At 44.4% G+C, this 15481-nt stretch overlaps 1 protein-coding gene across 4 annotated transcripts in view; it reads right to left on the minus strand.

Annotated features, from left to right (window-relative positions):
* Nucleotides 1-6301: 6301 nt before the first annotated feature.
* The window catches only part of b3glcta (beta 3-glucosyltransferase a), a 32256-nt gene continuing 23076 nt past the window's right edge, over nucleotides 6302-15481 (minus strand). For all 4 annotated transcript variants that reach the window (XM_019857540.1, XM_019857539.1, XM_019857543.1 and 1 more), the window contains 11 exons: nucleotides 15395-15471; nucleotides 15145-15256; nucleotides 14088-14224; nucleotides 13947-14010; nucleotides 13646-13777; nucleotides 13248-13317; nucleotides 12900-13013; nucleotides 9397-9496; nucleotides 9030-9149; nucleotides 7687-7831; nucleotides 6302-6729 (listed from right to left, as the gene is read on the minus strand). In XM_019857540.1, coding sequence (XP_019713099.1) covers nucleotides 6568-6729; nucleotides 7687-7831; nucleotides 9030-9149; nucleotides 9397-9496; nucleotides 12900-13013; nucleotides 13248-13317; nucleotides 13646-13777; nucleotides 13947-14010; nucleotides 14088-14224; nucleotides 15145-15256; nucleotides 15395-15471 — 1233 coding nt within the window. In that variant the 3' untranslated portion in view covers nucleotides 6302-6567. The remainder of the gene's footprint in view (nucleotides 6730-7686; nucleotides 7832-9029; nucleotides 9150-9396; nucleotides 9497-12899; nucleotides 13014-13247; nucleotides 13318-13645; nucleotides 13778-13946; nucleotides 14011-14087; nucleotides 14225-15144; nucleotides 15257-15394; nucleotides 15472-15481) is intronic.

Consider the following 15481-nt stretch of genomic DNA (forward strand, 5'->3'; position numbering starts at 1 on the left):
AGAGCGCGCCTTTGAAAACCGTGGGAGGGGGGGGGGGGGGGGTCAAGCGGCATGACTCAGCAGAAACATCATCAAGCTAATTGCTATGAAGCATGATGCAGACCCTTTTCAATGTCTCCAGCTGCGACAGAGTGAGTCGCTCATACCCCGTCACTGATAAATATCAAGTTTCTGTTTTATGATTGTTCTTCACCGGTTAGCAGAGCAGCGAACAAGTGGCGCGTGAAGGACAGTGGATGCCCTGGGGCGAACGGTTAGTTTCGATACCCACAAATCGACATTTTCACCAATGAGCAAAAAACTCCTTTGGAATTATCATTCATCACTTGTAAAGGTTCCCCAAATCGATGGCGGCAGACGGGTGAGCAAGCGAGAGCGCTTCAAGGCTACTTGAGAACAACGTTGTTTGCTCTGTTTGACATGATACACTGCGCCTCACCTCTTGCATTTGTGATGGCGCCCGCCTCTAATTTACATGCGGGCCTCAGGGGAGGTGTAAAGATGTCACTTTGTGCCTGCGGGGCAACCGGCATCGCACAAGGCTTCAATCATCCTGACGATTTTTGGAGCACACGCCAGAGCTGACTTTCAACTCTGCAGTTTACACAAACGCACGTTTGATGCGTAGGCTCAAACAATAGGCTCAAAGACAACAAGAAGAGAAGACTTGGAAATAAAGTGGAGTAAAAAAAAAAAAATTAAAATAGGGCAAAATTTAAATGATGCAAAGTGGAGTGTTAAAAAGGAAATGTTGTTTCTGCATGTGACATTTTGGACAGGGGAAGAGAAAGCAAATGTGTTCAGCCCCGGGTGGAGGCACTTGCCTCATTTAGGTGGCTTTTATGCACGAGGCAAAACAAGTGGCCTTGAGAGCAACGCTGGAGGAGCTCCCGTCCGTGATCATTATCTCGGGAGGAGAAAGGATGGCTTTTGGCGAAAGCGTCGGAGGATTATTAACAAGTAAGGTGGGCCCAAGGTCTTGACTTGGAGCAGCAATCGTGGCCGCAAAATTCAATCTGTGCTTGACAGACGAGAAAGACGCACTCAGTGTGTGCTTGATGTCAGAAAAATTCATAAGAAAGAATAATCACCATCGGTGCCGCGCAAAAGCTCAATTAAACGACACGAGCGCTGTGGCTGTTTTGCTTTTTGTTTGGCAGACAACTACCACACTTGCTGGAAGCTGGGGAGAAACAACAAAAGAAGCAATTGCGAGACAATATTGACACTGTTCAACAAATGTTGACTATTTTTTTTTTATTGAGATGCAAGGAAACGGAGCCCCACGTAAGAGGCCAATTTCGTTCTGCTAACCTCGTCTGTTTAGCAGCCGAATGCTAACTGCTGCCTCATCACAAAAAAAATTTAATAAATACTGCAGAGTTTTTCAGGGGGATATACATTTTCGTGCTGACATTTTTTTTACAAACAGACCAAGTGCCCAATCAGACATCTCTTGAATGAATGTTTTGGAAAGCATTTTTAAAAATCATGTGTTCCAAAATCTTTTTCTTATACTGTAATTTCATCTCGTAATTCTAGTAAGCTACTTTTTATTTCTGCACTTTAACTCTTTTGTTTGTAAATTATTTTAAACGTTTTACGTTTAATTATGTGAAGCACATTGACTTGCCCTGCGCGCGAAAGGCGCTCTCGAAACACAGCTGCCTTGCCTTCTTGCGATTACTTTCTCCATCTGTCATTGTGTAATATCGCTTGATGTCAAAGCGTTCACAAATATGAAATATGCTTGTGAACCAGGGCAGGTGCTAACGAGTGCTCTAACAGTTGGCTAAGACGACTACTTAATGTCAAGAATATGAACTGCAAGTGTCAGAGGCACCTGGGATGAAAGTATGTCAAGCTGAGGAGAAAAAAAAAAGAAAACCCAACAACAAGGCCCATTGGAGCTCCGCTCAGGAAATCCGCTTGACAAATATTCTGGGCAAATACCAGTAAATAATCCTCTGGTATAAATCATGCCCTTGCTTTTTCCTCTGACCTTGACCATTTTTTGGACTAGCGATGCATGAATCCTCTTTGTGTGCGCTTCTATTACAGTGCAGCAACAAATCCTCGTCATTACCAAGGACAGGTTTCAAGAGACGAAAGGCTCAAACCGTCCCGCTGAAATGTGATCTTTGCGCAGCTTTCATTCATCATGCCGTCTGGTGTTTGTTGCCACTCTGTCCTCCATTTTGCTCATCTCGCCCAGGAGGGATGAAATACAAAACAAAAGAAAAAACAACAACAAAACGCTTGTTTATCTTACTGGGTGTGCAATGTAACGCTGAGCAAATAAAATATCGAGGCAATTGTTATTGATATTTTCGGTGATTGATTTGGGCATAAGTAGAGACGTGCACATGAATTTTGGTGGCGCCAGCGTTTTCTCTATAGCGAACATCTATGCGGAGGAAAATCTTAATATGCCCATAAAATCCAAAATACAGTGGCGGTTGTTTTGACTTTTTTTTTTCATAAATTGAAGTGGTCATGATTAGTCGTAGTTTTCTAATATTAAACCATGTTAACCATTTCTTACACACACTTTAAGCATTTTAGACTGTCCCCAGAACATGAACAAAACCATAATTTACTTTGTGGAAGACATTTTCCAACAGGTACGATATTTATTAATTGTTTGATGAAGTTGTCTTTCCATAGTTTGAGGAGGGACATAATGGCAACTACCACACTTGCTGGAAGCTGGGGAGAAACAACAAAAGAAGCAATTGCGAGACAATATTAACACTGTTCAACAAATGTTGACTATTTTTTTTTTATTGAGATGCAAGGAAACGGAGCCCCACGTAAGAGGCCAATTTCGTTCTGCTAACCTCGTCTGTTTAGCAGCCGAATGCTAACTGCTGCCTCATCACAAAAAAAATTTAATAAATACTGCAGAGTTTTTCAGGGGGATATACATTTTCGTGCTGACATTTTTTTTACAAACAGACCAAGTGCCCAATCAGACATCTCTTGAATGAATGTTTTGGAAAGCATTTTTAAAAATCATGTGTTCCAAAATCTTTTTCTTATACTGTAATTTCATCTCGTAATTCTAGTAAGCTACTTTTTATTTCTGCACTTTAACTCTTTTGTTTGTAAATTATTTTAAACGTTTTACGTTTAATTATGTGAAGCACATTGACTTGCCCTGCGCGCGAAAGGCGCTCTCGAAACACAGCTGCCTTGCCTTCTTGCGATTACTTTCTCCATCTGTCATTGTGTAATATCGCTTGATGTCAAAGCGTTCACAAATATGAAATATGCTTGTGAACCAGGGCAGGTGCTAACGAGTGCTCTAACAGTTGGCTAAGACGACTACTTAATGTCAAGAATATGAACTGCAAGTGTCAGAGGCACCTGGGATGAAAGTATGTCAAGCTGAGGAGAAAAAAAAAAGAAAACCCAACAACAAGGCCCATTGGAGCTCCGCTCAGGAAATCCGCTTGACAAATATTCTGGGCAAATACCAGTAAATAATCCTCTGGTATAAATCATGCCCTTGCTTTTTCCTCTGACCTTGACCATTTTTTGGACTAGCGATGCATGAATCCTCTTTGTGTGCGCTTCTATTACAGTGCAGCAACAAATCCTCGTCATTACCAAGGACAGGTTTCAAGAGACGAAAGGCTCAAACCGTCCCGCTGAAATGTGATCTTTGCGCAGCTTTCATTCATCATGCCGTCTGGTGTTTGTTGCCACTCTGTCCTCCATTTTGCTCATCTCGCCCAGGAGGGATGAAATACAAAACAAAAGAAAAAACAACAACAAAACGCTTGTTTATCTTACTGGGTGTGCAATGTAACGCTGAGCAAATAAAATATCGAGGCAATTGTTATTGATATTTTCGGTGATTGATTTGGGCATAAGTAGAGACGTGCACATGAATTTTGGTGGCGCCAGCGTTTTCTCTATAGCGAACATCTATGCGGAGGAAAATCTTAATATGCCCATAAAATCCAAAATACAGTGGCGGTTGTTTTGACTTTTTTTTTTCATAAATTGAAGTGGTCATGATTAGTCGTAGTTTTCTAATATTAAACCATGTTAACCATTTCTTACACACACTTTAAGCATTTTAGACTGTCCCCAGAACATGAACAAAACCATAATTTACTTTGTGGAAGACATTTTCCAACAGGTACGATATTTATTAATTGTTTGATGAAGTTGTCTTTCCATAGTTTGAGGAGGGACATAATGGCGAGCTTGCTAGCTAGCATCAACGCTATTTCGCATTCTTCCAATTACAGGAGAAAAGAGCGCCTGTGCGACCGATCCGATGGACAGGATAGTCACGTAATTAGTCAATCCCTAGATGATTATGTGAACTACGGTATGTCTGAATTTTTACCACGTCTCTTATCGACTCAATTTACCTGTTGGATTGTAAATCTCAGCGGCCATTCCAAAGGCTTCGTTTTGCGAAATGGCGGTGCCTGTGACGTCACGGTGAAAATCTCTGCTTCCAGTTGAGAGAACGGTGCAGTAAATGTATATCTGTCCATGAATAAATTTGCCAAGACGGGCGACAGCAATCCGATAAAAAATAACATTAACAGGCGTTGAATATCAAGACAGAGTTATGGGACCGTGTCAGAAATCACTTCTAATCCTGTTTGTTATTCCATTGATTAACTGCTGCAAAACCTCCGGAGCTGTCACTCAATGTGCGTGTGCGTGCGTGCGTGCCGCAAGTATCTTATTATGTGAAGGTCAATCAATTTGTTCCGGCAGTAGCGCGTGCAGATGTTAAATGATGAATTGCCTTGAAATCCGCGAAGCCATTAAGTGAAGGAATTAGTATTGACCTTTTTTTTGTGTTTACATCGCTTTGCCTCGGCAGCTGCAGCCTACCGTTGTAAATCTGTCACACAACATCTTTCTGTTCTGGATCATTATGAGCATTATTTTACACAAGTTGGTCTCCAACCAACAATACCAATAAAATACATTACAAACAATCAGGACACGACCAACGAATGCTGCAGCAATATGTTATTTCTTTGAAAATAGAATACGTTGCTTTTTGTTGCATTTTTCAGGTATCGCCATTGCTTTACTCTGTGTGAAACCCGAATTTAAAACTTGAACCATGACTTGATACCATACTCACAGAACCCAAACTTGAAACCATCTGGCAATCCTTTGCATGCCACCATCATTTCAAACCCTAATTTGAAACAGTAATTTGCCCTAACCCTTGCTTGATCCCCTGACCCTGGCTTGACACCCCCTGTATTAAATATAAAATACTTATGAGGAAAAGAAAGTGTCTATTTGAGCACAGCAGCACCTGACAGTCTTTTTAGATGAATTAATGATAGCAGCCCAGAGGTGACCAAAAAAAAAAAAAAAAAAAAGATTTGACTGTTCCAATATGTCTCCTGTGTAGCAATGTGGTTCTGACATTTTGGATATATTTTCTGCCTGAAACCTTTCGGGTTAATTGATCCAACATGGATTTTCTCTGGGAAAAATCAACAGTACTGTATGTCTGTACATATTTCTGAAATCTTTCTTCATCTTGAAAGCATGTAGGCAAGAGAACGAGGAGTAACGTAATAACAACACTCAATCTTCTTGCACCTCATGCTTTATTTCAGTAGTAATCAAAAAGAAGTAATTGGGCCTCGTTAAAATCCACCTCTTAAGGCCTCCCCGCTGCAATTTGCTTTACACATTTGTGCGAGGTCTCCTTTATTCCGGCTGAGTGGGCACTAATGAACCCGGAAAGTAATGACTTCCTTTTATTGTTATGCCTGGAGAGTACTTGGATCTTTTTTCCCTCTATCGCAGCACATGACAAGCAGATGTTTGCGACCTGGAGTTGTGCGATAGTGCCCGTGAGATTTAGAGTTTTAATTCCCAGCTGAGTCATTGCTTCTCACAAACAACAACAACATGCAAGTGTGCATTTGTAAGAAAGAGGGAATCATTCTTCACGTTTTAAAATGATCTGATTAAAAAGGGTGTGAAAACAGGACAGTTGTTGGCCGGGGGCAGGTGGCATCTGTTAGATCAAATTTGCAGCGCATTAAGTACCTTAATTCGACTTGAATGTGTTACTGTTGACACACAAACAGCCTGCAGATCTGAGGTGAAATCGGTAAAAATGATGTTGAGATTACTGTGAATGCATTGGTCTCGTCATTTAGTCCAACTGACTAAAATGGGCAAATTTTGCCCGATGACTGCGCACGCATATATCAAAGGCCCACTTATGTATTCAAATGGTGCACGTGAAGTCAAACGGGATTCAAATGCTCATTGTTAAAAATTTACATTTTTATTTAAAAATAGATTTTACACCTCGAGTGGCATCTTGTGAATTCACAGAGAGAACGTCATCCGTAAGATTTCATCACACACTGTGTGTATGTATGTATGTATGTATATATATATATATACATACACACACACACACACACACACACATATATATGAATATTGACAAGTCATGCAAGCTCATCCCACGCAAACCGACTGTGTCGTTGCTTTGCTTGAACAACATGTGGCTGCTCACATCTACGTTCATCCGATGTTCAGGTTTGGATTTCACAGCTCCATCTTGGTGCTTTTATTGTCAGCCGAGCTTTTATGGAGGCCGTCCCTCAGCCATTTGTTAAAAACGACCACGGGGTCGATGTTCCAGTGTTTGTGGAAAGAAATGGGCACCTGGTGAGCAAGCAAGTCTGCCGAGTAGTCCTCCGGGCGGGCCTGGAAGGGAACCGCCACGCTGGGTTATCATCGCAAACTCCATTGTGATAAGACAGAAAAAAAAAAATCAATTTTTTAAGATTGCTAATTGCGGTAATCTGCTGGAGGAATGCTTAAAAAAAAAAAACAGACTCGGGTTCAGTAAGCACTCCCTGTGAAAGATAAATGCAACAATTAAAAAAACAAACAAAGCGAAGTGCTTTGACTATGACGTGGATGTCAAGAAGCGCTGTTATTTTTTGCAAAAAGCATTTTCAAAGCCATCTTTCCCCAAATGCACAACATTCCATGTGCAACACAAAAGCAAACTTTTGCTTATTCATTATTTAATTCAGTGGTGCCGCTGAAGGGGACTGAGGGTAAAATTATTCTTTTGAAAGAATTGTCATAAGAAAGAATAGTTGACACTTTTCACATACTAAAAAGTAAATTAGAGTTACAAAAAATTAAACACAAGAATGGATTGGATGTTCACTGCTGGAAAAAAAAAATGTTGAAAGGCAAATGATTATAATGAGATACAATTGATACGAATATAACAAGCAAAGAAGAAAATTAACCATTTTAAATAATATTCATAAAATCAAAACATTACCATTAATATATTTTATGGAACGACGTTAAATTGAATAAATAAATGATTAAATTATACAGCATCCTTTGGATTGTTAAAAAAAATAATAAATTGCAATATAAATAAGAATGAAAAATGTTTTGGATGACTGAATACAGTCATACTCAAAAAAATAAGATATATCCCCCCCTTTTTTTTTTTTTGCTTTTGTCATTACGGCTACTGTACATAGTCCACTAAAAAACAAACTAAAAAAAAAAAAAACATTCTGTAGTGATATTAAGGATGAGGGAATCAGGAGAATTACTCGGCTCATTCCCAAATCACGACCTGGAGATTCTGAGCGGTCATAGTCATGCGCGACATGAAGGGTGGTCGGTCACCTGATGGAAAAGTGGACTGTGGGTGGCGGGGATGCCCAGAGCGTTGAGGCACATTCCCAGCACCATGTCGTCCGGAGCGTCGTCACTGTAACACTTGCAGCCGCTTTGCAAGAGTCGCGCCACCGCCTCCCGACTGAACACCATGCTGCAGAAACATGCACAAGTATCTGGGTTAAAAAAATAAAAATAAAATCGGTTATGTGTGCATGCTGGGAGCTGTTTATTTGTTGCGCCAGGAAAATATCTACAGTATTTGTGTGAAGAGAGAATCAAAAAAGGACACAAGCGCTACAATAGACTGTGGCATGTTTTTTTTCAGCATCTCGGAATCTGAATTTCTATATTTTGTCATCTATAATTCCTTTTTTTTTTTTTTGCTGATGTTTTAGGGCATAGCTGTGGCATTAGGGGGGTTTCCAGCCACCTATTTCTATTTGAATTTTCAGGAATTGCAGAAATAAACCTGAATGCAAAAGCTCGACATTGGAAAAAAGGTCTAAAATGAGCACAAAAAAAAAAATTTACGATTAGCGGGGGTGGATTTTTTTGTGTATCAATAAAATGTACACTCTGGCCACGGAAGCAGGTTTTGCGAATTAACGATGACAGGACCGGTCGCACGTTTTGATGGGCTTTTACGTTATTCTTACATGTTGTAGTCACAAAAACGATCAAATGTTTTGGGGTTTGTTTGAGGGGCGAGGGGTGAATTATTTCATGATTGAATAAAAGAAGCAAACATTACCACAGCAACACGCCCACGTTCACGTACAGGCGGAGAACGACGCCGTCTTTTTTTTTTTGCCATCTCCTTTTTATGACGGCTCGCAACGTGGTGGATGGCGACACAATTGCGACCAGAGTTCTTCCAATCCACGAGCAGTCCTTCGGCAACCTTTCCGTGATCACTTTTGTTGACAGTCGGCCGAGCGTCTCGTGGCAGAAAGACGCTCGCACATGACTTCATGTCATGACGCCGTCAGTCTCGTCTCTTCTCAGTACAGTATTTGCAAAATAGAGCCGCCGGGAACGGGCAGAAGTAGCATTTTCCGTTTTTCCTACGGGGACAAATTGGCCCGCCGTAACTCGGATGTCAAAATCCTCTAGAGCAGCGTGCAGCTGCTTATGCTCAATGTTTACGATTAGCGGCAGAACGCGAGTGTGCTCGCTCACATTTTAATCTGCACCGAAAGCCAAAAAGCTTAGGCCGCAAAACGACAATTCCCGCTGGCAGTGCGGCGTTATTTTTTTTTTTTGAAGTGAGCGCAAGCGGTTTATGTTGAAATGACAGATAACGGGATTTGCGTGATAGATCCGGCGGGCGTCTGGTGGTTCAAGCTCACCCGCCGCCTCCCGTGACGTAGCTGTAGCCTCCCTGGCTGAGGCCGTAGCCGTAGCGCTCGCCCAGATACACGGCTTCCGACGGTCGGTAGCAGCTGAGCAACGATCGCAGTCTGGGGAGGCTGAGGCACACGTGCACGCGCACACGCACACACACACACGCACAGGTGTGGGAATAAGTGCAGTTCCTCAGGCTGTGTCGCACGTGTCCAGCATTCCACGTGAAGAAGCAACTTGACGGACATCAAGTGAAGTCAGAGGGACTTTTAAGAGCTTCCTCCCCGCCCCTCTCTCGATGTTCCGGATCAAGTTGAACATCTGCCACAGTGATTATGATGGCGGAGTTCGGTGGGCCGTCATTGCGCAAACCTGATCAGTGTGTCGTCGTCCACGACGAGGAGCCACTCTGTGTCAGGGACGTCGCCGCTGATGAATCTCTTGAGGATGGCGAAGGTTTTCCCGCAGTGGCCTGCAAACGCAAAACGGCGTTTTGCGGATGATTTCACTTTGAAAGGACCGCGCTGGAGTATTTTAGCTTTCGACACAAGAATGACCCCGGGAAGGGAATCAAGACTTCTATCATCCTGTTCATGCGGTCGCACACTTGTCACCTCATGAGGGACACTCAGAGAACACTCGAAATATACATCCGGGCCTCGAAATGATACTGCGACATACAGCGGATGGACGATGAATAAACAGAGTCATGATCGACAAATACGTAGTTTCGGACCAAGTGAGGCCCAGTTCGGTGGGTGAGGACCCATTTAAAAAACAAGAACCGATTGAAGACCAAGGAAGGACTAAATGACAACAGTGTCGGGCCAAGCGAGAACCGGTCTAGGACACGAGAACCAGTTTTGGAATAAGGACCGAATAAGAACTGTTTCATACCAAGTAAAAGGTGAAACGAGAACCGGTATGAGACCACAGTTGAACCTGTTTAAATCCATTTCAGGACTAAGTGAGAGCTCATTTAGGAAAATGCAAGGACCCAGTGGAATCCGGTTAGAACTAATTAGGACTGACACAGAACCAGTTTAAAGAGTTTAAAGAGACATTCTGAACCAAGTGAGGACTACTTCAGGACCAAGTGTTCCTGGACTGGACTATGTCTGACCTTCAAGGTTTCACTGCAACTCATTGTTGGAATGGACCGGCTGGTACGATCAAACCGGACCGGGTTCAAGGTGGACAGATGCTGCCTACGTAGGAGGAAAATGTTTTTGTTGAACAAGGAGGCCGGCGGCAGAGCCGCTCTGACACACAAAGAGCAGAATTGGGAAGTACGAGCACGGCAACATAGTCATCATCCAGGCACAGACGGAAAACCCCCGGGGGCTGACAACACACAGAATACAAGAGAGGAGGCCTTGCTGGATTATTTATGCGCCGGCAAAAGGTGGTGTTTTGTGTGTGTGAGTGTGTTTGTTACCCGGTATCTGATACAGCAACAACTAGTTTCAGCCCGAGTAAGGACCAAGGGATAACCTACGCAGGGGCCAAATGAAGACCACGTGAGAACTCGTTTAGAAAGGGCGAAGGACCAAATGAGAACACATTCGGCAGCATGGGATGACCAGGTGACAACCAGGTTAAGACCAAGTAGGACAAAGTGAGAACCGGTTTAGACACAACTGAAGATGAATTCTGGACTCAGTGAGAACCGGTTCAGGGACAGAAAAAGGATCAAGTGACAGACAACCCGACGATGAGGAGCAAATCAAAACAAGTGTGAAGCAGTTGAAGGCAATGTGAGAACCGGTTTAGGGCCAAGCAGGGACCAGTCTATTGTGGAACCAAGTGAGAACCAGCTTAGGAACAGGTAAAGACCATGTGAAAATCAGTTCAGTGAGAACCCATTTAAGACCAAGTCATCAGCATTTTGTTTGTCCTGTTCAATAAGCGGCTGGCAGGTGTAAGTAATGGCACCACTGTATATCAATAAACTGTCCCAAACCTTTTTTTGTTGCTTTTAAGTTTGTTTTCCGCCCACTGTGCCGAATTACGCATCAAAGCGCTTCCCTTCCACCCATCCATCACTCCACTCGGTGAACATCTCCTGACCTCCGCTTGACACAAACGCACGTTCACGTGCCAAGGCATTAATGCTGTGCAGGCGCGGCATGCCAACGAATGAGAAATAAATACGGAGATGAATAAAAAGCGGCAGCCGAGTGGCGAGGCGTTGATGGCTGGTGACTGCCGGGCGTCATTAGCATAATGCTGCAGGTTGTCGTGGGGAAAAGCAACAGACGGGAGGAAACGAAGCGCGCCCGTCTGCTTGAAACTCACTCCTGAGCTATTTATTTTATTTCTTTTTTTGGGTCGCTCCCAAGGACGAGTCGTCTCTTATTTGATAATCATCGTTCATAAACATCAATTCATGTGAAATTACGTTTCTAAACCACAGATGAAACCGGTGGCATGTATAACAAATGCAAAAAGCAGTTGAGTTTAGCATAGCTAGCATCGTGTTGGCTTAAAAAAAAAAATTTAAATCGAGTTTTGGCAACAAATGTGATAATCGTGTTGCACGATTATCGGGGTTGGTTTCAATGTGATGTCTGTGTGCTTTCGCCGAGTGTGTCGTTCCTGCTGTACATGCTTTGGCCTCTTAGGGGCAGTGTGGTGCACACGGGCTGATCATAGTAGAGAAGAAGGAAATGGGCCAATATTAGCATACAGTGGACGCCCCCCCCCGCCCTCTCCCCCCACTTGTAGTGACTGAGATGCCCAGTGAATAGCGAAAATACACATATAAAGTATGTATTTAAAAAAAAAAAAAATTTAAATGTTTTAACCCTCCCCAAATTCTTAAATGAGTAGGAATAATAAACCACCAGTAAAACCACAGAATCGGGATTTGCTGAGAATGAAGTTTAGAGTAGTCACCAAAAGTCGAAAAGAGAGCGCATGCACGCTCGAGTTGGTCTACTCTGCGGTTTGCAACCCGTCGCGGTCTGATGAGCAGCACGGCAAATAGACTGGGACGCCTCGTTATGGCTGCCCGGCGTCACGGATGGAGAGCGACGCATTGCGCCGCTCTCGTCCCTCCCTTGAAAGCGGCCGCATCATCCCATTAAGGTGCAACACCAAAGGTCTTGGGCGACCTTTTCGTCGCCGCTAGCGATCTGCTGTCTGGAATAATTTGCCCCCGAGTGGTCGGTAGCCTCAGGCAAAGCGCAAGACAGAGAGTGAGAAAGAGCGAGAGAGAAAGCGCCGGGGATGCTGCGAGACTCGGCGCGTATCCTGTCACGGCGACTTGACACAAGTGACTCAGCAAAAATGGGACCTTTCGGACAAGTCTGGCCGGGGCGGAACACAGAAAGTGGCGCCGGGCGCCTCAGGAGGCAGAGCTGTCACCTTGAGCAACCGCAAGGCGCTCCTCTGAATGACTTTAAAAAAAAAAAAAACACTGCAAGGCTGCAGAAAATTGCACCTGTGCAATATCCCCCCAGTTGTGATGCTCAATTCCCAACATCCGTCCAGCCAGCCATTCTCGTAAGAACGGCATCAGTCAGTGTTAAGGTAGGAAGGCCAGAGAAAAGATGAACGGACCAATAAAACGGTGTAACTAACTGCGACTGTTCACTGTCACACGGGGCCCGGCGGCCATCTGCCGCCCATCGTCTGTTTTGAGACGTCCACGGCGAGCCGTAGAATGAACAAATGTCGAGGCCTGTGCCGGTTGCCCGCATTGCAAAAGGTAATGTCTCCACCGGGTGCCGAGTTAGGAGGAAAAAGAAGCAGAGGAGGAAATTGGCTGTCTTCTCTCACTAATCAAACATCATCCTCGGAATCGCGATTGTTTGCGTCGTAAGGTAACTGAGGGAAGCTTTTCCGTTTCATCAGGCGACACCCGCGCTCACCTCTCTCCGTGTTGGCGACTCCCAGATCCACGGTGGGTATGGAACCGTCGGCGTGGTCGCTGTAGTACTCCAGATAGACGGCGTCGCTCTCCCAAGTCTTCTTGATGACGGGAACTGCGTTGCGTTTGGCGAGAAAGTCGCAATTAAGAGCCACGACTCAAACAGTGCGACATTTGGAGCAGCACGCAAGCAAAATTGATTTGACATTTACAGCTGAGCCCGTCTGCGGCTGGAAATAAAACCTTTTACCGCGCTGGCAATCAAACCTCAGCATTAGATTGGTAAAGGCGCAACGTTGCGGCGGCAAAAAACGTCACAATGTGGGAGGGCACGACAAAAGACGCTCACCCCTTTCACCGTGAAACTTCTTGCAGGTTTTCACGGCGACAAAGATGTTGTCCTGACTGACCGGCTCCCCCTTTTTGGGAAAACAAAAAGGAAGTCGTCAAGGGTACAAGAGGAGAAGTTTAGCCGCGGGTTGTTTCTTGACTTCAAACTCAAGCTACATGTCGATGCTGCATTTTCCTGAGATGAAAACAAGCTACTGGTGGTGCACTTTCCTCAACAGAACGTTCAATACAGAAATCAAACTGATGATGTTGCACTTTCCAGAAAAGAAAACAAACTACTGATGTTACACCGTCTTAAAAGGAAAACGATTGATGTACATTCCTAAAAATGTAAAGAAACGATGGTGTGATAAAAAAAAAAAATAATAATAATAATAATAATAATAATTTACTCACGCAGGGTGGAGGCTCGAGGTGGAGCGTAGTGGCGCACGGCTCGGCCCTCGGGGAATCTTCGGGCTCCGTGCACAGCTCGGGCACGGCGGTCAAATGGGGACCCTTGCCGTTGTCCCAAATGTACAAGGCCACCTGCCGGAGTGCACGCAACAAGTGCTGGACTGACTGGACCAGTTTGTGCAATAATGCAGTTGCCAGTCAATATTCTTTTCTTCATTTCAAGGGCTAAAAGCTGATTTGGGATGAGAGAGCACGGCCGTAGACGGAATCACGGCACCACCGTGATCAGAACAGAACGCACCTCGTGCTTCAGGTCAATGGTGAAGTCTGATTTCAGCGGCTCCTCTCGGACTTTGTTGGCGAGTCTGAAAAAAATCAAATTAAAAAAAAATGACAACCTTACAGCGGATCTTCAAAAAAAACTCTGGATGAGTTCACTGACCGGACCACCAAGGGAATGCTTAAGGCCCACGCGGCAGAGAAGTCGGGGTACTGAAAGACAGAAGGGTTCTCGGCAAAGGCGTAGTGATGGATGATGGTGGACTCGTCATCGTGGAGCGGCTTCCCCAGGAACCATTCCTGATGAAAAGTGCTTCATCAATCCTCAAAATACTGCTCAAGCCCAATAGGGACCCATTTAACTGCAGTAAAAAAAAAAAGGAAAATAAAAATAGCCACACTGTCCTCTTTTCACTCTGAAATTGCGTGTGAATGAGAATTTTGAATCATGTTTGTCCGTGTACATCGTAAAAGTTTGCGTCCGTCGCAGACAAAAGTCGTCTCTCGTCGCTAACAACCCTTCACGACAACGAAAAAAAATTGTCGGTCTTGCCGCACGACGCGACGTGCCCAACGGCGTCCTTCGATCGGTTCTTCGGCACCAGTGCCCCTCCACTTGTGGCGAGAGGTTGGACGTGGCTCACACAATCGCAAAGTGATGTCAAGTATTTCGAAAGGGGAAATACTGCAAAGTATACGTAGCATTGCAACTGACGCTACGTTTGCTAATTGCAAAGCTAGCAGCGAGTTAGCCAACTGACTGAATCTTGACGGAAGCACGCGACAGGTCGGTTTCGGACTTGTCATGGACTCAAGTCTAAGACACGGAACGATATTTATCTGGTAGTCTGACAGACGACAATATAGTGGTGTCGTTTGAGAAAGCCATAACGGGGGTAAATGTAGCCTTCACAGGCAAAACCCAAATGAAATCAAACTGAGCGCGACTTAAAAGTTCGCCGAGGATCAACACTCGACCCACATTGGCGGCAAAACCTGGAGAAAAAAAAAGAAAAAAAAATCACCAGGCAGGCGGCTTTTTAATTAGCACGGCGGCGGCGACATGACTGACACGTCTGTCGACTGTCACGGCGAGCCGAGCAGATGGCGGAGTTCTTAATTGAGAAGACACTTTGTACCTTACGATGCTTGCTTCTTTTTTTTGGGGTGGGGGGGCAGAAGGAGGCAGAAGGAAAAAGACAGAAGAGACGGCTGCTTACTTTCTTCTCATCAAACTTTGCGAGCGCTTCGACGAGCCTCGCCGTCTTGACGCCGGTCTCCTCTTCCAGGAACACGATCCACGAGGAATTCTTCCCGAAGGTGCGAGACAAACTGAGGACGCAGAGAAATACGTTGTTAGAAGCAGGTTCGTCTTTTTTGATGCGCTTCAGATTCCCTTTGGTTGCTTAGAGCAAGAATATATACGGTACGTCAGCAAAACTCACTCATTCGCTCATTCATTCAACTCACTAAGGCAGCAGAGGAAGGATGCTCCAGTCTCCCTCGTTGTCGGATAAAGTGTGAAGGAGCAAAACCACCGGAGGTTTCTGGAAGACA

Source organism: Hippocampus comes, unplaced genomic scaffold (genome assembly GCF_001891065.2).
Source record: "Hippocampus comes isolate QL1 unplaced genomic scaffold, H_comes_QL1_v1.1 scaffold590, whole genome shotgun sequence".
Lineage (NCBI taxonomy): Eukaryota > Metazoa > Chordata > Actinopteri > Syngnathiformes > Syngnathidae > Hippocampus > Hippocampus comes.